We start from the raw sequence: 24,638 nt of genomic DNA on the forward strand, positions 1-24,638 counted from the left end.
CAGAATGCGTGGCGCAGGCTAATCAACCAACATCTTGCAGCTGGAGGGATCAGGCGGTCGACTAGTCAGTACGCGTCCCCTAGTTTGATTATCCCCAAGAAGGACCCTTCCGAACTTCCGAGATGGGTATGCGATTACCGAGTCTTGAACAGTCTGACCGTGAGGGACCGTGCATCATTACCCAATGTGGACAGGTTGGTCAGACTGGTAGCTACTGGAAAAAATTTTTCTATCATCGATTTAACGAACGCGTTTTTTCAAACCCGGATGAGGGAGGCCGACATCCCGTTGACGGCGGTGCACACTCCATGGGGTTTGTACGAATGGTGCGTTATGCCAATGGGATAGGAGCACCGAAGAAACGGGGGAACGTTTCTGGGAATTTGGGAATTGGTAATTTTCTGGGATTCTGGTAATACAGGCGCATACAGCCCCCCGGTAGCAGCATCGGGTAAGCATATTACATGCACAATGACCTAAACCACTTAACCAAGTCCAAAACCATATACTTTATTTTAGTGGTTTACCCTCCGGGCCTTTCACAGGCTCAGCATACTTCCACTCAGCTTCCCAATCGGGAAGCAACCCCCGTGTTTCATATATTTTCTTCATTGAATCCATCAATCTCACCTCTCCACCATGGAATACGACATGCCGCAAATGACCTCTGGACCAAACTACCTGCAATCACCCAGCACATCATCATGGTCGTCGCCACGCTCATCAAAGCTGAATATCGTTTGGCCAACCCGGAATCACCGCTCCCTCTTCCCAAACGCCGTGGTCTCGTTGGCATCCATTGCCCGGTCTGCTCGACCCCTATGAAGTACCTGAAGTCCAACGAGGATTCCTGGCTAATCGGCGTGAGTCCAAGCGGTTTCCGAGAGTCCCTTCATCCCACCGACAACGCTGACCCACACATCTTGACTTCGCAAGTGCCCCACCCCCAATAACTCGCACAACTGGAAATGGTGGCGCTGTGACCAACTCAACCACGAGCTAGCTCTCCTCAACTTAGGCGCACCAAGGCCCATAATCTCATCTGAGTCAGACTGGGGTCCTCGTGTGTCACCTACTGGTCAAATCCTCGAACCAAAGCCACATCCCAATCAAAGGGACGGTTCCAATCATCGTCACCACCCCTACTTGCAACCGCCCCTCGAAAACACAACAACTCATCATACGTCAGCACGCGCTCCGCGCTCGACACCGGTGGTGAAATGTCAACGCTCAGTAGAGGGGCCTACTGCTCAAAGCCATAAAAGTGCCGCTAACAAAGCATGTTTATCTCAGTACTGCCGTGGCGTGAGTTTTCCTCACTTGTTTGTTTCTCCTCAAATCATCTTTCTCTGTCTGACCATTTTCATTTGATTTGAAGTGCTGCCTGGCGTTCGGCTCACCTCTTTGTCGCCAACACCCTTGCGTTTTGCCAAGTGCAGCACCTCTGGACATTGACATGCCCATCAACCCCACGAGTTCGACCCACCTGACTCCACACCTTGCGGCAAGCACCTTCACTGGCTCAAATGGAGGCCGCTCTTCGAGAGCACCAGCATCCCAAGCCCAACCACATCAGTGGGCCCAAGCATCCAACACCCTGGGCCGCCGGATCGACGTACAATCGGTGGCATTAATTCAACAACTACGGGCTCAAAGAGACCAAGCTGCACAGTTGAAGGCAAATAGCCTCATCGAAGAGAAGCACATGGCCACCATTCATCTATGGGTTAAGGTGTGTCCACTATCATCCGGTGCTTGAGAACCAACCACGTTCTCTTCCCTTCTGTTACTTGTACTTACAGGCTGACGAAAAGCAGGCCATCACGGCCAAGTTTCCTCAATGGCCCCTCGTCCGCCTGGACCAAAGTCCGCTACTGATACAGGCGGTCATCAAGGTACTTGGCTCGCAATGGAACCAAGCGCTCAGCTTTTGGGACGAGGAAATATACGCCTGGGTGAGTCTTTTGAATAGAAAATCTCTGATTTTAGTGAGGTGGAGGTGTGTCTGACGTTGCTGCAATAGCACGACACCCTAGTCAGTTATCCCCACCGCTACGCCTCTCGCACGATAGTTGTGCGCCTCCCCAACGTCACTTTACCCGTCTCTGTCATTCCGGTCACCATGTGAGGGCCTCTTACGGTGCCAAAGCAGCTGTGTGCTGAAGAGTTTCGATCCTCTTCCGACCTGCCACCTATAATGGACCTGCCATCACCTCCCCCATCGCAGGCATCACTAAGTCGTGCCCTGGATCTGGTGCACCCTGCAGGGACCTCGTCATCTACCATGCACGAGGTTATAGAAGACAATTGAAGCCAAGCTGGTGCAGACCTTGACTCTGCACCAGGATCACAGCTTCCTCAAACCGCCCCGAGCACACCAAGTCTGACACAGTCTGGGCAAAACGCTGTGAATCCCAGCGAGGCAGAGCAAACCAACATAGATGAGTGAGTGATCAGGGTTCTGACTTTGCAACGTTCATCCTGATCTTTTTTTTTCTTTTTCAGGCCCTCCGCATCGGTAACCCTTAAAAAGCACTGGCCCTCTCCAAAACTCCTCATCGCCAACCTCCTTCAATGGTATCAGGAGACAGTCGATGGTAACATCAAGGAGAAGTGGATGGACCAATATGGTGGTGAATGGCAGTTAAAGACCGCCACAATGTATCGATACCGCTCCTGGATCAACGAAGTCACCTACCCAAGATTTCACGCCAAGTATGGCTCTCAACCACGAGCCGCCGTTGGCGAGGCTCGCATATTCTACAAGGCAGAGTTTAACAGAGTCGCATATGTCAAAGCCAAAGAGGAGAACGAGCCAGCGGAAATTGGTCAGTACTGACCCGCTTGTGTTTTTCGATGACCAGTTCAGACTTCCGTTGGCTAACTATTATTGCTTATTGCATTCTCATTCAAACTCATGATGTATACCCAGAGTGACCCGTATATATATAGTCTAATTAGATGAATAGTTCTTTGTTTGTTCTTAGTTTTCGTGCATAATTTCGTGTCTTGTTTGTGAATATGAATTGAGCAAACAATCAGAGTCATGCAGTGAGAGACAGGAATCTTCCAACAGACACAGACACAGGAAACATTTGTTTCAAACAAGTTAACCTTTTTTAGGAATGTGACCTGGGAAATGTCAAACATGAATTTGGTATCTCTTTCTATTTCATTACTTCTCTTTTTTTTCATATCTCTGATCTAACAACTGTAAACGGGTGCAAAGATCACTCAACCCATACGACATTTCCTATCACATTTGCTTTGACCTCGGCATGATGCATCACCTTGAACAAACATAAACACCATACACCATCGATTTGAGATTTGAGTTAGTTATTGATTTGATCACGACAAGATGATGCATGTGTGAGGTGTGAAGCAAATCTTACTTGTGCAATGAACCGTTTAGAGATTGGATCTTGAGAAACAAGAGTCCCTTGCAAAAAAATCGACGCGCCTTTCTTGATGTACTCCGCCTCTTCCACTCTAGGAGTAAAATATCCAAAGCAGTATATTATCTCGAACTTAATTAATTGTTTTTGCTGAGTATCCAGGCATGAGTGACTCAGTAAAAGAAAAAGAACATCACGATTTAAAGTTCACAAGATTCCCAGTGCTTACTTTCGGGTCAAAGAGGTCATGTTCTGCTTCGACGGTAAGATGCCACTCTTCATCCTCATTGAAATTGTCAAAGGAAACGTTGACAACCTTTCCAGTTCCACAGATTGTGGCTTTCCCCGCGATGGCCTGATGGGCGGGAGCCGAAGCGCATATTTCACTTTGAGTCATCTCGCTGTGTTTAATGAACGCTTCGCGAGTAATAGGATTCTGCCCAAAATCTCCGGACACATGATAAGTCCAATCTCGGCGCAGTATGCTTGATTGCAAGCTCAACCCAAGGGCTTTGAGGCCTTCGGTAAAAGTCCGCCCTTCATCATTTGTCAGCACGAGTTCGGTGGGAGTCCCGTACCATGCCATTCCGCCCTCGCCGGGGTCGATACGTACTGGCTGCAAAAGGACAAGAAGAAACAAGTAAGTGGTCAGTGAGGTAGTCACACAAGCAAATCATCGATGGTTGGTGAAGGCATCACTTACCTCGGCAATGGTACGTAGGATTGCACTAAGGACCACAGTGTAGGAAACAGGCATGCTGATTGGTTCGATGGATAAGATCAGAAAGTGTGAAGGCTGCTGCTGGACAAGGAGTGAGTGAGGAGCGAGTGAATATTTTATGGCGGTGATAGAATAAATAGAGGAAAAAAAATTTCATCACGACTCCATCCAAAAAAAAACCTGAAACACGGGGGTAGGATCCCAATTGGGAATGTGAATCCCATTTTGGTTTGGCACAGGGTCTTTTTGTTCACAACTATGTGTTGGGTTCCTTGGGGACCGATGACATTTCATGTTTATTGCATGACATGACAAAGTTAAGAGGAGAAACGATTCCAACCAATTACAAATTTAATTTTTACTCAGTCTTTAGTTTGAATCATCTTAGCACCCCCTCGCCAAGGAATTCCATTCCTTTTCTTTTGTCCAACTTATTCGTCAACCACATGTTCCTCAGGTATATCATTTCTTCCAAAAAGAGGTTGTAATGCAACGGGTGCATATTCCGGCACATTGACGCATACCCACCAAACCAAATATTCGTTAATTCTGCTGCAGAAGCATTGAAAATCCATCGGCCCCCCTCTTGAATATCCGGGAAGAGATGAGGGTCGGTGAAGAGTTTGCAGAACTCATCGGATTCTGCGTGCAAGCGGTGGTGGAAGGGGTCGACCGGGATTACAGTTCCAAGAAACCGGCTTCGGTCATTATTCCCAGTGTATATGTGTTCCGTCAACCTGCACGCGTTGTTGTAAAACACAACCTCAGGCATTCCTTGAGGGAACGTCTCTTCAAGGAAGTCCTATTTTGTAACCGGAACAAACACAAGCAACCATTGAATTAATAAATGTTCATGTCAAAATCATGAGGTTGCAGCTCACCTTCACAGCACTTACTGACTCCGCGTTGTAGAATGTTTTCCTCGCCAAAATGATCCCACATGGCCCAACGATCAGTTGTTCGTTGTGAGTGCGAGATCTGGATAACACGTATTTGCCGGCTGATTGTGATTCTCCACCGTCGCGTGCGGATTCGTGGGCCCTTTGTGATTCATCTGCTTGCCTCAAACTGTCCAGGTCTTGAAATTCCGTGGTTTCAGGGTCCAAATGAACGGTGGGGTCGGTCGGTAGATTTGTTCCAGGGCGAGTCAGGATAGAAGTGAGGGAGAAATTACCGGTGACCCTTTGATTGAAAGCAGCCCAAGCTGCTTGGTGGTCCTCATTATCGCAAGTTTCGCGACCAGATGCGCAGACCTTTTGGCATGGCTGTGCCCGGCAGCGATTCCCAAGCAGCTTGAAATGCAGTGGGCAGTAACGATGGTTGATATTATCCAACGAGCGCGTACAAGGCCCTTCTGGCATTGGCTGACCTGAACTCTGAGTGAGTTCTCGCAATTGGTCCGTAGCCGCGCTACACCGCCAGTGTCCCAACGTCACTCCGTCGGTGACAACGGCACGAATGGCTGGGTGCGGCAACCATGTCAGTCTATACCATATAACTCAAGCAGAGTCAAGGAAATCAAGTTAGTAATGACTTACTTTTCCAATGCTCTTCGCCGGTGACAGGGTCAGCGCTGTCTGGTAAAACACAGACACAACTGGAACAAAAGTGATCGCGGTATTTGCTGCCTTCGATCAGCAATTGATCCAGGTGGCTTTCGATGGCGGCCTCGAATCGTAGGTTGTCGGTGCCGCTGGAACTGACCACTAGTTGGTTGCCTCTACGGTCGGCGTGCTTGATTAACGAGTGCAGGACCAGGCCATGTCGGCACTCTTCCTCTGACATAGAAGGAGTGAACAACTGGTTAGGTGTAAAGGTAGGCGGTGGCGAGTCATCTACAAATATCATATTGAACCAATTCACAAGGTTGAAATGGCTGACACTACATACATATAAATAAAGACATTTAGTAACTTACTCGTTCAAGAGAGCTTTGAGAAAGAGAAACTAACTTACTGGCCTAACATCTGTAATACTCGGAACATATAGGCTAGACGGGTGGTCATGTAATAATGACAATGAACATGGACGTAATCTTTGTTGCGTCCCATGGCCTCCGTGTAATAGTATCGTTCGCCTTCTCGCGTGTAGAAGCTCGGCCGGTACATAGTTTCACAATTCGGATCTGGAACCAGGAGAGACGTGCATCAGGCGTTGGAAAGGTGAAGCAGACCAAATGAGGAAATTACTACTTACTGGAGCAATTCAGTATGACTGTCTGTACCGCGTGCACACCATCCGTGTCGTGGAGGTACCCGTCGATGCGTGAATGCACATGTAATGGGTAAGAATGGTCCGGAGTGCATAAGATACACTTTGAAAGAGGCGATCACATGAAGGTTTCTGGCATTTGAGGCGTTAGATGCTGTTGTAGGCCAAAATCGCGGATTAATGTCTTGGGGTCGATTCTGCATGAGCGCAGAAAAGGGTAACATAGACGCCAAAGCGCGGAAAGATGTTTGCTGGGCGATTGATACGAAAGGGCTGATTCCAGAAAAGGTAGAACAGGGTTGCTCTTCGGTGACAGACGTAGACGTAAGGAATCGGCGGCTACATGTTCGACCTCAGCCGCGAGGGAGACAAAGCGTACGAAGTCACCTACAGTGAGGGTCGCGGCGAGGTGAGGGGACTGGGTAATGAGTTGAAGGGCGAATTCTCGTAAGAGCATGTTGGTTTGGTGTGGTGAGCTATTCGGTCATGCGGTGGTGAGTGTGATGGAGGTAAGGGTTTACCCTAACACCGCCAACACCCTTCACCCATGTCACCGGCTGGACATCCACAGGCGATCACTTAACGTACGCCAGATTTAACTGGCTTTAATCGGAAAACAACTCAACGTGGCCTAACATTAAGGCAGAGGTGGGGCTTGGTTTACATACACAGCTAACCCATAATGTATGGGTCATTGCAGGGGAGGGAACCCATAAGGTATGGGTGATGGCGGGTTTCCCAGGGTTCCCAGAGTCCCAGACGAGTACCAGCCCCCCCCCGCTTCTTCGGTCTACCAAATGGGATTGACAAACGCGCCAAGCACTCATCAAGGACGGCTCGAGGAGGCTCTTGGGGACTTGCTTAACTCAATCTGTGTGGTGTATTTGGATGATATTGTAGTTTTCTCGAATTCAGAAGAAGAACACATTGAAAACACACGCTGCATCCTTCAGAGACTTCGAGAAGCTAATCTGTATTGCAGCCGTAAGAAAACAAAATTATTCAGAAGAGAAATCAAGTTCCTCGATCATTGGATCTCGGCAGACGGCATTCGCATGGATGATGAGAAGGTTGCGCAAGTAGTTAATTGGAAGACTCCAAAAACCTCAAAAGGTGTCAAGAAGTTCTTGGGAACGGTCCAATGGATGAAGAAGTTTATATGGGGGCTTCAGAAGTATGTCAACAAACTAACGCCTCTGACTAGCAGCAAGCTCGAGAAGTCACAATTCAATTGGTCCAAGGCAGAGGACGACGCATTCAATAACATCAAGAAACTTATGACGTCATTACCAAACCTCAAGACAATTGATTTCGAATCTGACGATCCCTTGTGGCTATTCACGGACGCGAGCGGATCAGGCCTAGGAGCGGCACTTTTTCAAGGCAAGGAGTGGAAAATCGCATCACCTATAGCTTATGAATCACGTCAGATGACCCCGGCAGAACGCAATTACCCGGTTCACGAGCAGGAGCTCCTAGCAGTTGTACATGCTTTAAACAAGTGGCGCATGTTGTTACTGGGGATGAAGTTGAATGTCATGAGTGACCACCACTCATTGACTTATCTTTTGAAGCAACGAACCTTGAGTCGACTTCAAGCGAGGTGGATTGAACTCTTAGCCGATTATGATGTTGATTTCAAGTATATTAAAGGAGAAGAAAACTCAGTTGCCGATGCACTCTCGAGGAAAGAAGTAGAAGAGGAGGAGGTCTCAACAGAAGGCATCGACTGCGTAGCAGCTCTCGTCGAAGCAGGTCCAACGCTAGCACCGAGTGTAAAACGCCAAATTCAAGCCGGTTACGTCGAGGACTCCTTTCACAAAGCCTTGACGTCAGTCTTCCCGCTTAGAGACGAGTGTGAGGTTGTAGACGACCTACTGTACATTGAAGGAAGGCTGTACATACCACCAACGGGAGGGTTAAGGCAAGATCTCATCGATGAAACACACAACCGACTAGGCCACTTGGGTTATTTGAAGACAATCGTTGATCTCAGACGTGATTTCTTTTGGCCACGGATGGCGAAGGAGGTGGAACAATTCACACGATCTTGTGACACGTGCCAGAGGATCAAGAGTGCTACGAAAGCGCCGGCGGGTAAAATGCTGACTCCAACCATACCTCACACACCACTGGAGTGTTTGGCAATTGACTTTGTAGGACCTCTTCCAAAGATCAACACTTATGACATGATCCTGACGGTTACATGCAGATTATCTGGGTTCACTAAACTCATTGCTTGCTCTCAGAATGACACGGCAGAAAGGACAGCCACTCGTCTTTTTGCTGGTTGGATAGGTTCCTTTGGAGCGCCGGTCTCCATCATTAGCGATCGTGATAAGACCTGGACGTCAGCCTTCTGGAAGACTCTGATGAAACGGTTAGGTACAAACTTCCATATGTCTACTGCATTTCATCCACAGGCAGACGGTCGCAGTGAACGAACCAACCGCACGGTTGGCCAGATTCTGCGGACTTTCACTTCGAAAAGACAAAGCAAATGGTTCGAGTCGCTACCGGCAGTGGAGTATGCCATCAACGGAGCCATCAATGTGTCGACAGGGAAATATCCTTTTGAACTGGTACTTGGACGACCTCAAAGGCCATTATCATCAACAAAGCCCGATGAAGCTGATCCCCCGGCTGTGAATAAGTGGTTCAATTTTCGAGAAGACGCTTGGGCCAACGCCAAGGACACCTTGTGGACTAGCCGAGTACAGCAGGCGCTACAACACAACAAGAAAGTCCGGTCGACAGAACCTCTGCCAGTGGATTCGTGGGCCTTGCTCGATTCAGGTGATTGGAGTGGGAGGCACGTTGGAGGCGCCAGTAAGCTGCGGGAGAAGTTTGAAGGACCTTACCGGGTGATCAAGACCTTCAACCACGGACAGGACGTAGAACTCGAGCTTACGACGGGCGATAAACGACATAATGTTTTCCATATCTCCAAAGTCAAGCCTTACGTCGAGCGAGGAAGTGGTGGAGGTGCTTCGCGTGGGGATGGTGACCAAAAGTAAGTTCCTCCCAAAGTATGCACCACCAGGGCTTCTACTCTTTAAATCCGTGTCAAGAAAACATACCTCAGCCACTCTGTGAGCACAAAGATTTCGCCCTCTTTCTTTAGGCTCTGGGGATCACGACGGCTGTGGTCAAACATCAAGACACTCAGGATTTCAAGACTCAAGATTCACATCAATTCAAGTTTTATATTTAATTTACTGTCATTCAATCTCATTCAGTTTCTTTCTTTTCTTTCTCTTTCTCTGTTTTTTTTTCTTTCTTTTTTCTTTCTTTCTTTCTTTTCTCTTTTTCTCTGTTTCTCTTGTTTCTCAAAATTATAATCAACTGGGGTGATAAATTCTTTTAGAAAATTTTTTTGGGCAGGTCAGTGGGGGGTGTGTCAAACCTTTTATAGGAGGGGAGACTGTAAGACCTATGGTCATTACATATACTTAACTCAACAACATCTAATTATTAACACTTAGACTTAAAAGTACTCTTTATATATATCTTTTGTTTTCAAACTCTATGCTTGGTTCCTTAGCGATTTGGGACTGACTTCCATACCCTTATCCTTTGGAACCAGGTAAGCATATATTCATTTCATTTCTATTCATTTCTTATTCTATGGCTTGTATATTGTTAGAGCGATTTGGGACTGACTTCCATACCCTTATCCTTTGGAACCAGGTAAGCGTATATTCATTTCATTTCTATTCATTTCTTATTCTATGGCTTGTATATTGTTAGAGCGATTTGGGACTGACTTCCATACCCTTATCCTTTGGAACCAGTCTTTGTACTGAGTTTTGATAGATTTGTAATTAAAAGTCTCACAGGTTCTAGAAACCTGTCCCGCTGTGTGTTCCACAGCGTCCTCCTTGTGTGAATCTAGTGAAGGGTTAACAACCCTTACAGAAATCTACTCAATTCTGCTGTGTAATTTTTCTCAACCTTTGGGGTTTTGCAAACCAAGCGGGTTAATTTAATGTGGTGCTGTAAAATTCATTCTGCTCTTGCAAAACACAATTTCTCCTGGTGTTGACTCTCTTTAAGTGAAAAGCTTTTTGGGACCCTCAAGGAAGTTGACCAGAAATGAAAATCTAAAATGCAATGGGTGGTACAAGCCACAAAAGAAAGGAATCACCCAATTGATCTCAATTCTACATCAATCAATCAATTCTGCACAAGCTCTCAATTCTTGACATTCTTGTCAAATTGAACTACATCTGCAATTGTGAGGCTCTTACAGATCTGCAAGTAAAAATACCACATGGGCCTTGGATTGTTGATGTCAGCTAAGGCTTGGCATATAATTCCACAGCTAAGTCACAATTGTAGCAGACTTTCAAAAGTGTACATACCAGGATCTCACAGGGCAAATAATCTGCCTTTTGCTGCCCAAATCTGTCACACCAGTTTACTTGTGACAAAATAACTATCAGATAGCCTACTAGGTCATTGGATGGCTGGCAATGGATGTTTTGAACAATGATTGGAGAGGGGTTGTTTGACACAACTTTGATGTTATTGTCTTTTAAGACCTTGTTGAGGCTCTTGATGAGCTTGGGATGGTTTGTCCCTTGCCCACAATCATATCAGGGTTCATTTGATTGAGGGTGAGGGATGTGTCTGTCTTTGGACCAGCGCTCTGTTGTTGTTGAGCTTGGGGGCTCAAATGATTTTGTTTAGGTGGTTGTGGTCCGCCTGGCGCATGTTTCAAGGCAGCTAGAGCATAAGAGCTTTTTGCTTGGCCCTGGCGCGTCTGTTGTGGGGGTTGTTTTTTGTTGGGATTGGTCTGGTGCAACCACAGCGACTAACTTTGCCACTTGAGCTGCTAGCGTCTCAAAACGCTCTGACCATGCTTTGTTCCGGAACTCAAACTGAGCATTTGTCGCGAAGCACGAAGGGATTGGTGTAGGAGCAGTTTGCCAACTGGGGTCAAATACATCCCGTTGAGCCTCCATGACATTGACACTGGCCTGCTCTTGAATCAGACTAACCAGCACTAGGATATCTGCTGCTGATTCTACGTTGACAATGACCGACTTGGTCCGCTTTGTTTTGGGAACCAATATAGCTTTTGATATGTCGAGAAGGCGTTGGAACAGGACTCCGAGAGGTTTGGCTATGGCGCCAGAGCCTCCTGGGAAAAGTTGCGCGATGCGAACAGTTTGGGGCGTGCCAGTGATATCTTTGGCTTCCCTGAGGGGGCTTGGTGAAGGAGCCCGTTGTCGATGACGTTTTCTCAAACCTTCCAGCAGAGCCGGGGTCCTCAAGACAGGTCCTGTGAGGGCTTGGGGGGTGAGAGTCACCTTTTCAAGCGCGATCGAGCTTGGTTGTCGCGTTTTTGGTGTCGATTAAACCATTTGACCCGTCAGATCTGACGCGATTGACGCGTCCACTACGTCGTCGATCATCGACTGGTCGTCCCAAGCCGTGGAGTCGTCCTGATAATAGGGATCAGGGGGTCCTGCGTCCATTTGGACACGCGATGACACCGGAAAGATTGAGTCAAATGAGAGAGAAGAGTGAAAGATGGAATCGCATAGATTGAAAAGTTGTGAAGGAGAATGGGTTGGATGACCACTTGCGCAGTCACGGAGGTGGTCACGTGACAAATTACGAAAATTTGGTTCGAGCCAGTCCTTTTCATCTCATCTGATCAGGCTTCCAGCTTCACAAAATTCCATTGCTTAGACAACACCCCCTCGGACCGTAGGCTTCTGTGGTGGTGCTGCTTTTTCAACGATTTTCTTTCAAAGTTTGCCAACTTTCATCCAGGATTTGGTTATAAACCAAGTAAGATCCAGTCATACATTTTCTGATTCATTTCATGAAATGCATATAATCAAGAGCTCCAAGACCTTTACAAGTGAATTGCAAATGGCCGAGCCTGGTAGGATCTGCGAGGCTGAGGACCCCTCTAAAAAAATTTACCAACCTATCCCCTGTGATCATCCTGACAAATCCTCAGGATGAACACACTACCGTCTATCAAGCTTGAAAAGGGGTTCAAAAGTGTGCTCATTTTATCTAATAAGCTCTCCTATGAACTTACACATATATATCCCCTCATCACCAACATCATATCCCCGAGTAAGTTCTTTCTTTCTGGAGTGGAATCTAATCAATGTTATCTCAAAAGATCATTCTGACTGGTTTGGTTTTATGGTTCATCGGGTCGTTCAGATCTGAGTTCAAAGAGTATGAGCCTTCATCTTCTTGATCACTTCTTCACAAAACCAATGACTAACGAGTTTCAATATTACTTTTTTTGAAAGTGGTCTTCAACATATATGTTATCGAACTTCAGTGCCTCTAGTGAACTCCAAAGCTGAGTCAAAAGAGTTCAGATCACCTAATTATTTACAAGGATTACTAAATGGAGTTCCATACTACGATCCTTGTGGATCTCCTGATGGACCAATCCCTTCTTCAAAACCAAATGACGCACCTTTTGTCAGTACATAATCGTATCTTTAACTTCTTTTTTTGTATCACAGAATTTATGATTCATTGAAATATATTTTAGTCACAAGGAGAAAATTCATATCAACGTGCCATACATTGTCCACTTGGAATTCAAAACTTAACAACAGGTAAACTTCACTCTATTTTTCCATTCCAAGTTTGTAGATCAACTCACTGAACCGGGCGGGGAGGGTTCTTAGGAATCGTTTTGATGATTCCTTGTACAAGTAAGTGATCAATGTGTTTCTTTCAAATTATAATGACAGCCATGAACTTTAATATCTCTTTGGATTCCTTTTTTATTTAGGTTGTAATCCAGCAGAAGTCTTTCCAAAGGTAAAATGAACAAGATCCTTGAACTTAACTCACACATCTTCAAGCTCGAACGGTTCTATGGTTTTGTTTTGTTTTGTCAGACTTCATTTCTTACAGATTTACCAAAAGCAGGTTTCGACATCTGTTGGATAAACTTACCATGTACGTAGATTCGCTCACCTCTTAGTATAAGCTTCACATTTTTTTTCTCCTTCTAGCTGATCATCATTCGATATATGTAATTCAGTTCACGGTTTAGGAGACATGCAACTTTCAGGGGAGTTTGTGGCTTACGCTGTCAATCACCTTGCCAACTTGTCAGTCACTGCAAAAATCAATATCGTGACTTATAGTCAAGGTGGCTCAAATGTTTGTAGAGATTTTATCTTGTTTAAGTTTTCATCAAACTTATCATCAATCTTACTGACATTTGAAATCTTGTATAGGCTCAGTGGGCTATCAGTGAGTGATTCGCTACGAAACCTCTCTCTTATCGAATCCTAATCTTCCAAACTTGTTTGGTTTTAGCTTTCTGGCCATCTATCCGAACCCGAATCATCAATCTCATCACAATATCTGCACCACATAAAGGAACCTTCTTAACAGATTTATTTTGTAAACCTTTGAAATTGATGGGTGGATGTTTACCTTCTGTCTTACAGATGAGTCAAGTGAGTCTCTAAGACTATGATCTAAAGAAACCAAAACACACCACAAGATCCTCATTCATATAAATTAAATCATACTTGAATTTCGTCTACAGAGATCTAACTACATGAGTGCAGTGTATAAGAGATCTATTGAAGATGGTGAACCAGAAGCTTTAGTTCCTACGACTTCGATTTATACTTTTTATGATGAATTAGTCTTACCTCAAGTCTCGAATCCAAACGTAAGCTTCTATAATCTAGATGATCAAGATCTCAAACATCTATAAAGTAATCGAGATCTAAGATTTTTAATATCTATGAAATACCTATCTTAGGGAGTCTCTTATTTATCTGGAGCTTCTAATATCGCTATACAAGAAGTATGCGGTCAAACTCATATCATAAATCACTTGTAAGGTTTCTTAATAATTTATTGCAAACAACTCATTAAGGCTTCTTGTAATGATTGATTGATTTTTTCGAAACTTCAAGTGGTATAATTTCGGATATGGCTACTTATGGTTTAGTTTATGATGCTTTGATTCATGGTCGACCTACCAGTCTAGAAACCTTTGATCGTAAGAGAAAATGAGTTACCAACCCATATATCATCATCATCAATTGACTAACCAAGACTGTATTCATATTATCCTCCTCAAGGAAAGTACTGTGATGGACATTGTACGTTGAAGCTTTCTACATCTGTTGATCATCATATCGCGAATTTCTGAGGAAATATGATCCTTATGATGAAATTAGATAAGATCCTTTGGAAGTTAATCGTCGGGATCCCACTAAACCTTCAATTAACCTGGAGAACCTTGGTTGGTAACCCAATAGATCGTCTGAATAGAATGAAAAATTTAATAACCTTTTCAGTTAGTCAAGCCGTCTTAAAAAACCCCCACTCCCACCCCGATTTCAAAAAATAAATAAAATAATGTAAGAATTGCAAATTATAACTAACATTTGATTTTTAGAACTTACCTAATGAACCACTTTTGATGGTAAGTTTTTCTTGATCTATCTCTAGTACTTATCATCACTTCTACTTCATCTCTTTGATCAATTTCTTTATACCTTTTAGCCGTATGTATGTGAAAAAGGTCATGCACCTCAAACTCATTGTAGCACTACAGGGTTTTGTAAAAAAAATCAATTTCTTCAGTCTACTATAGAACATTCAGGAAACAAGATGAACAACACACCTATGACATACATAGACATTGCACAATGATCAAATGATTTTATTTTGTTCAATTGGATTGAAAAAGGTTCTCGAGTAGACTACAGGAGAATTTTGTACTACAAGAATGGTCAACTTTTGGATTTTTGTTTTGATTCACTTGAAAAATCTTCACCATGAAATTCATTGTAATATCAGAGTTAATGTGAATGAAAAATGTGTAAAAATTTAAAGGTTTGAAGAATAGCGCTCCCCATGTGTTTTTGAAATGGAAATGAACAATCCAGGCTGATCTCCAGCAAATATGTCTACAACAGTTATGTTCAGGCTGAATCAACAAAACCCAAACATTCAATGAATTCACAATCCTCAAGAACAAAACATCATAAGCTCAAACCAATTTCCAAGAGACACTTTTCCCAACACACAAACATTCTGACTCATAATGAATGAATCAAAACCAATTGATTTCAATTTGTTCGATTCTTTGAGTGTTTTTTCTCTCATCTCAACCATTTAATGAAGAACAATCAAATCAAATCAAATGTAAATCATTTTTGTTTATATATAAATATATATGTATGTAGATCAATCAAACCAGATACAAATCTCAATCATAAATCTATATAAAAACCTTTCTTTAATCATGTTTTTTTCTAAAAAGATTTCATTGTAAGAAAAAAACACAAAAAGATCTTCAAGGAATTTGTAGCAACAAAACCACCATCTCTACATAAGAATCTTCTTGAGGTTTCCAAATTTGATATCTTTCTTGAGACTTGTTCAAGTTTGTCTTCCTCTTTAACTTTAACCAGTCCTTTGAGCTTTTCGTTTTCCAATTTGAGCCGAAAATCCAGTTTTGATAGCCGAAACTGATCTTTTAGAACCACATGATTCACATGTAACGAAATACAATCGATTATCTTTCTCAAGTAAAGTATCCGGTGATTTGCAAGTTTTACAAGTCACATATTCAACTAAGAAACCCAAATCAGCCAAAAAGGGAAAACGAAAAGGAAAAAAGAAAAAAAAAACACGCCTGATCAACATTCCTTCCAAAAATCAAATCATAGATTCAAACACATACCAATATATCTTCTTAAAACAGCTTCGATTTGTTTTTGTTGAAATCTACCTTTGATCACTAAATTCCCACTACCATCAACTGATCCAGATGTACCTAATTCAGCAAACAAGAACTGAATCACATGTTCCGGTTGTCGATGCATCTTTTTACAGATCTCAGCTACATTGGCCCAAATCGATCGTTTGTTACCTTCTCGATGTACCGAAGGTGGTGCAAGTGTATATCGTTTCTTAACACCTCCTCCAGATAAAGATGGATGTGAAAGGTATAATGCTTGATAGAATCGACCGAGTAACTTTTGGAGTGTAGGGGAGTTTTACAATTTGATGAGCTCATGGTTTGGGATTTGTAAGAAGTGGCAGATTAGATTCCTAAAGACTTACTTCATCATAAGTATAATCACGATCAGGTTCTTTTAACCAAGCTTTCTTTTCAGCAGCAAGTTGAGTTTTAGTCTTGGTACCTAACCCTTGATCGTTTTCTTCAAATAATCCATCACCACCTTCTTCTCCTTCTAAATCTTCATCTCCTTCTCCTGTCATAGTCATCCCACTAGTTTTACCACTCAAAGGTGTCGCATTTTCTACTTCTGCTAATTCTCTTTCAAACGCTTCTAAATCAAAAGCTTTCTTTTTATTCTTCTTTTTCTTCTTCAAATCTAAACAAACCCCCCCCAAAAAAAAACAAAAAAAAGTGAAAAGATTCAATTGAAAAAGAAACGTGAGATGAGTCCAACAATGTAGAACCAATGATTAAAGAGTTAGAAGTCTTACCAGCAAATTCTTCAGCATTCAATTCATCTTCATTCGTATTCGATTGATCTTTTTCAGCTTCTCCTTCTCCACCACCACCACCAGCAGTTAATTCAACATCATCCAAATTGATCGTTTTCTTCTTCTTTTTACGTTTCAAATCACTAAAATCTAAATCTCCCGTACTACTAGGAGTAGGAGCAATAGATTCTTCAGTTGATTTAAGTATCGAAGTAGGAGTGATCAGATCTTGAGAAGTAGTAGGTTCAAATGGAACTCTTTCTACTGTTTCTTCAGTTTCACTGTATATTTCCAGATCAACATAGAAAAGTTAGTAAAAAAAACAATCAAGTTGGATTATTAGATGATCATCGGATGAAAAGAGAGATTACATTTCATCAAAAGCTACGGCTTTCTTTTTCTTCTTCTTTTTTAAACTTGAATCAAACAATGGTTCATCTTCAGTGGTAGGTTGAATACTTTGATTGATTTCTTCTGCCATGTTGGGTAGTTTGTTTTGGAAAGATATAGGTAAAGAGTGAATCGATCGATGGAATATAGAAAGAAGTATGTAAACTGTGAGTCTGGATGATGAATGACTTGATTAGTCAAAATGCCCCAGTGAGAGTCAAAAGAGTCAAGAGACTTTAACCCTAACAAAAGCTGTTATGTATCTTAATATCCCTAAGTAGACTTAAGCCATAAGTCACCCAACTGAACTCCACTCTGACTCAAACTCACTTCCGATTCTGAGCGATCGATCAACCCAACTCACCACTTCAATCCATTTGATCATTTCAACTTTTCAACATGGCATTACTCAACACCAGATCAGTCTTAATGGCTTCACGCCTACAATCTCAATCTATCAGATCATTCTCTTCTACTCCTCTTGCTCACGAAACCTTGAGAGAAATCGAATCTAGATTAAAATCAGTTCGTAACATTGGAAAAGTGAGTGAATCTCAATCCATTTTTTTCAAACCAACCAATCAAATCAGTTTTCTGGATCTGATCTACTTTCTTTGCTTTGCAGATTACTAAATCCATGAAAATGATTGCAACTACTAAACTTAATAAAGCTCAAAGAGCCATGAACGACGCAAAAGCTTATGGTGCAGCTAATGGAATCGTCTTTAAAGAATCTGAAGCTGGATCCGATTCAAGTAACCAGAACACTGAAGCCGGTAAAACTTTATACATCGTCGTTAGTAGTGATAAAGGTTTATGTGGTGGTATTCATTCTAGTGTAGCTAAGAAAGCTAGAAACGAACTAGGTGTAGGAAGTGAAGCTCAGGTAAGTTTTTTCCCACACTCTCTCTCATTCCACCATGCTTAATCTTTCTTTGTTTGTGGGGGACTTGGATTAGATTGTAGTAGTAGGTGATAAACCAAAGGCTCAATTAAGTAGAATGTTACCCAAGAATATCGCTTTATCATTCAATCAAATCGGTAAAGAAGTACCTACCTTTGCGGATGCATGCGTGATTGCTGATCTCATTGAAGAAAAGAAGTATGATTTTGAAAAGGTGAAATTGATTCATAATCGTTGGATCAGTGCCTTGAGTTATGAATCTACCATCTTAGAGGTTTATAATGCAGATGCATTAAAGCTGGCTCGTGAGTGTATTTCTCATCCTTCATATCTTTGCCCGTTTCATCGATTCTGAATCTTTGGGTTTATCTGATGTGGTCTTTTTTTTGGGTTTGGGTTGGACGGTTTTTTAGCAAAGTTTGCGGCATATGAAGTTGAAGATGATCAACTTGTAAAAGATTTAGCTTCATTTGCTTTAACTAACGCAATCTTTACTGCATTAGTGGAAGGTTATGCAACTGAGATTTCGGCCAGAAGAAATGCCATGGATAATGCGACAACTAATTCTCAAACGGTCATTGGTGGTTTACAAATGAAGTTTAACAGGATGAGACAATCTAAGATCACCAATGATCTGGTAGATGTAAGTCTTTTCTCTCCCTCTCTCCTATATCTCTTGATGGTTTATTGATTGGTTTCTTTTTTCGTAGATCATCACTGGTGCTAATGCACTTTAGAATCAAATCAAATATCGTAACAAAAAAGTATTAGGTTGAGAAATGTTTTTAGATCTATTTTGAATTTGTATCGAATGTTTTCTAAACGATCTATAAATCTGAATCTTTATTCAAATCTTGACTCAAGCTTAAATGCTCTTCTCGTTTTGATTAGAGATGATGAATTGAGTTTAAAAAAACTCAAAGCGAGGGGTGATATCGAGGTGTTTTTTTAATGAAAAAGTTATATATCATCTTATCCCTGATATATATATTCTCAATCATTTTACACTAGATCGAATTACAAAAGTTTCAAGATATCACGCTTATACATATCATCCCTTCCCATCTTTGGCTTCAACAAACCTAAACTTTTTTTTGAAGAATTGGATTCATTTATACCTATCATCTCTGAGGGGAAAGTTTACAAACCGAATTCATGAGTGATTCAAAATCTTTCTTTTTTCATCAATTTCTGTTTTGGAATGTGGGAACACATGTTGTGAGATGGAAATCTTACATGATCAATGGGTTTTAGTTGATCATACCAATTTCGGTATTGTTTCATGTGAGATAGAATGATTTATATAAAGTTGAATGAGCACTCATGAGTACATAGCGGTTTAAAGTATCTGTACTTTAAAGGATCGTATCCAAATAGGATAAAAGAGATGATGGGTATAAATACAAATCCAAGATGAAGTTGTGAAAGAATTGTAATTTGAAAAAATCTGAGTTTTCTTATCATCTGAATCCCCTGATGGTTGTGTTCCTAATACCAATAGGAGGGTTTGAAAATTTAAATCAACTTCAATAATTTCTTCAGTGGAAAGTGGATTCTTGATTCTGAGATTCTTCTTAAGTCCCATTGTAAATTCAAAACAGTCAATTATGAGTAAAGGTTAAAGACTACATACATTTCTAAATTTTCAAGGAAGTTAAACATATTTCTTAATCAGATCTTTATAATCCTCATGTTTTCTTGTCTCGACTGGCAAGTTATACCCGCTTTGATGTTGAACCTAGTAAGATTACTTCAATTGAATCATTACTTTGTTGGATTTTTTTAACTTGAATAGAACTTCATGTGAATTAACAAACTTGAGTATCAAAAGTGATTTTCTTTTTCACTGGAGAGGGAACTGAAAGAAAACATGATCAAGATGTAGACTCAGCTACATATTTCTACTGCGCGGGTGCGGCTGTAGGTTAAGAGACTTTGAAAAGTTGATAGACTCGGGATTCAAGATTTTAAAAGAGCTGTCATGAAAGTCGACATGAATACATCAGAACTTAATTATCCGATTAGAGAACATGAATGAAGTGGAACAAGATCCGGTTAAGCCTAAGGGAGTATGCAACTTCCACATTATCATATCAAATCAACTTTGTGTAATTTTTATTGAGAGATCAGAAATGGATCACATATACTTCACAAAGATTGGATCTTAGACTGCATGGAAGAAAAAGTGTGACAAGAGTTTTATAAGATCATCAAATGTAAGAGAGAGCCAAAAAAAAGGTAGCTCAACGCGTGCCAAACGGATAAAATGGAAAAAAATCATCCCGATTACAATAACTTGTTGGAGAGCTTGCAGATTGAAATCGATGATGATTTCAACTTAAGCACAACAAGATCCTTTACTCGAATTTTTACAATGACATTCACCGCAAGAACACGTACTACTACCACAAACACAAGTAGCAGCAAGATTTCTTAAAGAAGAAGCAAAAGAAAAAAGTCAAAATCAAAACCGTATTGAGTTACAGTATTATAAAGAATTTGATGAGGTTCATAAGGTAAAGAGAAGGAAAGAAAAGACTTACGAGGTACAACTACAACCAGTTTGTTTGTTACAACTACAACCATCCAAGTTTCCAACTTCACATGGCTAAAGAAGTCAAAAAAGTCAAAAAAAAGAGTGAAGATGTATTTGAGGAAGAAGAGAGAGAGAGAGAGAAACTAACAGTACAAGCACAAGCTCGGACAGCTCCGTTCTCGAGCTTCACATCTGGACAACCACCTTAAGAAAAAAGAATCATGAAATTGAATATCGAGCGGGTTTTGAAGTAAGGGGTAGAGGAACTGATGAAGTTAGATGAAGCTTACAAGCAGGCATGATGATGATTGAAAGGTTAAGAAGACGTTAAAGTGGTGTATAAAAAGTGGCAACAATGTTTACTGGAAGATATCGAAGTATAAGATGTTATGAATGATTTGAATGGATGAGGTTGGTTGATGAGGGATGAAGTTCTAGAGGGAAAGAAGTCAAGAAGTGATGGTGAATTTATAGTCTAGATTTTAAAGCGAGAAGGATTGAAGAGAGTGAGAAGAATTCGCCGGCTCAAATCCCTCACTCTACCGGGTCATGACCGCATGAGTCAATCTGCATCAAAGAAGGTGATCCCTTTGTGCCGTGAAAGGAAGGGATTGGGTGAGCTATTTGTGCTGGTTACTGATCATCATCTATGACGACATTTGACCATTTTCTCAAACTTAAAATGCTTTCGAAGTTTCCAGTTGGTTCCAGATTTCGGTCAACATCCAATCAACCTTGACCTGATGTTCCATTCCAAAGAACAGTCATCATCATCACTCAAGAAAAAGAAAACAAAAAAAACAAGAAGTCTAATGATACTTGTACAGTCAATAAACTCATTATTTCTTACCCAGATCTCATGATTGCTTCTTATGATTCACCAGTTTTTATTTCCATCAATCTGCCTCAATGCTCACACATTCTGTCGATCTATGAAACTATGATGCAAAAGAACTTTGAACTTTCTACCATACAATTGATCATTTTACTTCATGATGTTCATCTGGTGATTAATGGTCAACAAGGACAAACAACTTCTCTTGTGAGGTTGAAAAGGAAACTGTGTAGGCTTCTTGATAAACAAACAAATAACTTGATCATACCTCAAAATGATCAAAAAAGTCCAGAACTCGATTCGAAATCGGAATCAAGGTAAGAAAATGTATTATAGTTGTAAGACTGAATCTCTATGTACTTTCAAAAAGATCTTTAAAGGTGAAAAAAAGATAAATCATATTATACAATTTTCAAATCCCAGAAAAAAGATATAGGAAACAAAACAATGAATTGAATTTCGTTTCATGATCAAAGAAAACAAAAACATGTACATCAAGTCTATTTTAAAGTTTCATCAACTTTTTGTAAACCTAACTGATTTCTTTTTCTTGTTCTTCCTATCTTCTTCTTCTTCTTCTGAACTTGATTCTTCACTGGATTCTGAACTTTGTACTTCTAATAAATCTTCATCATCAAACAAATCAGAATACTCTGCATCTTCATCAATCTCACTCCCTTCTGATTCGTCTTCTTCGTCTTTTCCTTCTCCCTCAACTTCCTCTTCCTCCTCCTCCTCCTCATCTTCTTCTTCATCTTCATCTTCATCTGCTTCTCCAGCTTCCTTCTTCTCTTTCCTTTTATTAGCTTTCATTTCCTTTTTCGCTTCTAATGCTAATTTCTTCTTTTTCACATTAGCATCTTGTTCTGCTTTTCTACTTAATCTTAATTTCTCTTTCTCTTTGATAGTTTTCTTAATTTTAACATCTTCTTCTTTAGTTTTCTTAACTGTAATTCCAATCGAATCCCCCCCAAAAAAATTATCATCAATCATCAAATTTTTTACAAATAGATCAAAAAGATATGGGGAAAAAATACTGGTTACTCAACTGAATTCATGAAATAATACATCACCATTTCCTAAACCTTGTTCGATCTTCACCAAACCTAACTCAAGTCTAGGTCCTAACTCTTTAAGTTTAATAGACTTTTTCGAATTCTTCAAGTTTCCTTTACCTAAATAATGTTGAGGTAATTCGATTTTATTTTCATGAATCTCATTCTCACTTTCATCCTCTGCACCACTACTCATCCCATCCAAATCTGTATCTACATCATCCTTCATCGATGAAGTTTCAAGTTCAGATTGAGCCGATGTGAATCCTCCTGAACTAGTGATCGAAGCTGGACCCTTAGTTTTGTTAATCCTACTCTGTCCTAAAACATATTCAGCTAAATCTTCAACTCCACTTAAATCTAAGACTCTTTTTCGTTTCTTGTTGGATTGATTAGGTTCTGATTCTGATTTAGAATTGATGATAGAACCTTCGATTAACTTTCGTATGGATTTACTGACTCCAATCGGTTTGACTGTGATAAGATAATGTCTAAAATCAATCGTTTTCGTCATCGGATTGTATGATAATAGTACGATCCTTCGGGTTTGGATCAATTGGATTTCTTGGATCTTGATTTGGGGAAACAGATTTCGAAAAGTGGTGGTTAGTAAATTTAATTGATTGGCTTCATCTGGTGTTGTTGTAGGTGTTGGATTAAAATTATTCATAATTAACTAAAATCAAACCAACAAAAAAAATAAAGTCGAATCAATCTTCACTTCTTTTTGAAAATCATTCGATTCACTTGTCTCTCAGATCAAAGAAAGTGAAAAAGATAAAAACTAACCAAAGGTTCAGTTTTAAATTCTTGACCAGGACTACGAGGAGATTTATCAGCATTTAAGATATCAATCATTAAACTATACCTTAAAACTTTAAAACTTAGGGTAGGACCTCTAGGCACTTTATAAATCTTTAGATTGATAGATGACATGATTTCTTCTTCTTTAAGATGGTCTTGATGAATTGATTTAGATCTGGTTAATGATTGGGAAAAGACTATCATATGGGTTACTCCAAGTGGTCCTGCCATAGCTAAGAAATCTTTGAATCGATTCGATTTTCTTTCCTTAAAGTTTCATATCCGAAAAAGAAATCAAAGATCAGTTTGACTTGTTTTTTCGATTTTTCTTGTGATTAAAAGAGATAGAAAGAAAAAAGTTAAGGTACCTTTAGATTACTTGCAGTATTAGGTTCCATAACTTTTCTAAAATCTTTAACTAATAAGTTTAGACTAGTTGAATTATATGAATCTGATTTAATTCCATTCTTATTGGAAGATGTATGATGAGCAGGTGTTGATTTGATAATGAATGATTTAGGTGAAGGTTGTTGGTTTGATGGAGTTGTGTTGGATTTAAGTCGATGAGTTCTATTTTTCTTTCGTTTTGCCATTTGGTGTGTTTTTGATGGTTAAGTTTGGTTTCGGTTTGATGATGATTCTGGGGTTTGTTGCGATTGAATTTGTTGTTTTTTTGAAAAGTTGAGTTGGATTTGATTTTTTTGGTTTAAACTGTGGTTGAATTTAGATTTGAAACCTAACCATCCTGACTTGTAAACATACACATATGCACTCTTGAATCTCAACCATGTTCCTCAATCATTTTTTATCCATCACCTTCTCAGTCTTGAGATCTTGCTAATCAAATATATTATTTTCAAATATATTGCAAAGTTGAAGTGATCATACTGAGAAGGCATATGAACCTGGCTTCCTTTGATCAATTCTTTGACTTCCAACTCACTCAACTTTCAATTAATTGAAGTAAAACCACACAAAATTGAAATTTCTAAAATGTTGTATTGGAAACACCAAGCAAAATGTTCATAGCTCCATTCAACTTTCCTTTGAGATCTGCCACTTTGTAAGATACATCATACTATTACCAGTATGAAAGGGATAACAAACTATATCCAATCAAAGGGACTTACTTTTCCAATGCCCAAAACCACATGGTATATGATTTTTTCTGATTTTTCAACTGTATCAAATTTTAAGCTATGGCTCTTCCTTGGAAATGATCCTTGACATACAACAGATCTCTGCTAAAGAAAATCTTTGAATAAAAATAAAAAATTACATATAAGAGTCTAATATGTA

The 24,638-nt window shown here is 40.7% G+C and overlaps 7 protein-coding genes across 7 annotated transcripts; 3 read left to right on the top strand and 4 right to left on the bottom strand.

The window, feature by feature from the left end:
• Window positions 1–704: 704 nt before the first annotated feature.
• MELLADRAFT_62896 (uncharacterized protein) lies at window positions 705–2,839 on the top strand (the record flags this gene model as incomplete). The annotated part of the gene is made up of 7 exons (XM_007409504.1): window positions 705–863; window positions 937–1,305; window positions 1,379–1,732; window positions 1,803–1,955; window positions 2,024–2,124; window positions 2,314–2,445; window positions 2,506–2,839. The coding sequence occupies 7 exons, from the start codon at window positions 705–707 to the stop codon at window positions 2,837–2,839; spliced, it is 1,602 nt and encodes a 533-aa protein (XP_007409566.1).
• Window positions 2,840–3,230: 391 nt separating this feature from the next.
• On the bottom strand, window positions 3,231–4,155 carry MELLADRAFT_62897 (uncharacterized protein; the record flags this gene model as incomplete). Its single annotated transcript, XM_007409525.1, has 4 exons — window positions 3,231–3,290; window positions 3,396–3,548; window positions 3,628–4,014; window positions 4,102–4,155. The coding sequence occupies 4 exons, from the start codon at window positions 4,153–4,155 to the stop codon at window positions 3,231–3,233; spliced, it is 654 nt and encodes a 217-aa protein (XP_007409587.1).
• A 1,185-nt stretch (window positions 4,156–5,340) lies between these two features.
• On the bottom strand, window positions 5,341–6,533 carry MELLADRAFT_86071 (uncharacterized protein; the record flags this gene model as incomplete). The annotated part of the gene is made up of 5 exons (XM_007409524.1): window positions 5,341–5,411; window positions 5,489–5,617; window positions 5,658–6,001; window positions 6,076–6,213; window positions 6,316–6,533. 5 exons carry the CDS (start codon window positions 6,531–6,533, stop codon window positions 5,341–5,343), a joined length of 900 nt encoding a protein of 299 aa, XP_007409586.1.
• A 5,775-nt stretch (window positions 6,534–12,308) lies between these two features.
• MELLADRAFT_62899 (uncharacterized protein) lies at window positions 12,309–14,918 on the top strand (the record flags this gene model as incomplete). Its single annotated transcript, XM_007409505.1, has 14 exons — window positions 12,309–12,429; window positions 12,647–12,792; window positions 12,866–12,932; window positions 13,237–13,281; window positions 13,367–13,488; window positions 13,566–13,581; window positions 13,648–13,790; window positions 13,883–14,011; window positions 14,105–14,181; window positions 14,262–14,347; window positions 14,404–14,450; window positions 14,750–14,776; window positions 14,857–14,862; window positions 14,901–14,918. 14 exons carry the CDS (start codon window positions 12,309–12,311, stop codon window positions 14,916–14,918), a joined length of 1,050 nt encoding a protein of 349 aa, XP_007409567.1.
• Window positions 14,919–15,762: 844 nt separating this feature from the next.
• MELLADRAFT_35675 (uncharacterized protein) lies at window positions 15,763–16,337 on the bottom strand (the record flags this gene model as incomplete). The annotated part of the gene is made up of 2 exons (XM_007409523.1): window positions 15,763–15,932; window positions 16,043–16,337. Coding segments are annotated over 2 exons (465 nt in total), but the record flags the coding sequence as incomplete, so codon positions are not given.
• Window positions 16,338–17,556: 1,219 nt separating this feature from the next.
• MELLADRAFT_77699 (uncharacterized protein) lies at window positions 17,557–21,045 on the top strand (the record flags this gene model as incomplete). Its single annotated transcript, XM_007409506.1, has 8 exons — window positions 17,557–17,748; window positions 17,831–18,091; window positions 18,165–18,414; window positions 18,523–18,752; window positions 18,820–20,541; window positions 20,653–20,717; window positions 20,794–20,849; window positions 20,936–21,045. 5 exons carry the CDS (start codon window positions 17,605–17,607, stop codon window positions 18,844–18,846), a joined length of 912 nt encoding a protein of 303 aa, XP_007409568.1.
• A 1,479-nt stretch (window positions 21,046–22,524) lies between these two features.
• On the bottom strand, window positions 22,525–23,932 carry MELLADRAFT_35699 (uncharacterized protein; the record flags this gene model as incomplete). The annotated part of the gene is made up of 4 exons (XM_007409522.1): window positions 22,525–22,802; window positions 22,965–23,211; window positions 23,325–23,606; window positions 23,708–23,932. 4 exons carry the CDS (start codon window positions 23,930–23,932, stop codon window positions 22,525–22,527), a joined length of 1,032 nt encoding a protein of 343 aa, XP_007409584.1.
• Window positions 23,933–24,638: the final 706 nt, after the last annotated feature.

Source organism: Melampsora larici-populina, assembly GCF_000204055.1.
Source record: "Melampsora larici-populina 98AG31 unplaced genomic scaffold MELLAscaffold_16, whole genome shotgun sequence".
Lineage (NCBI taxonomy): Eukaryota > Fungi > Basidiomycota > Pucciniomycetes > Pucciniales > Melampsoraceae > Melampsora > Melampsora laricis-populina.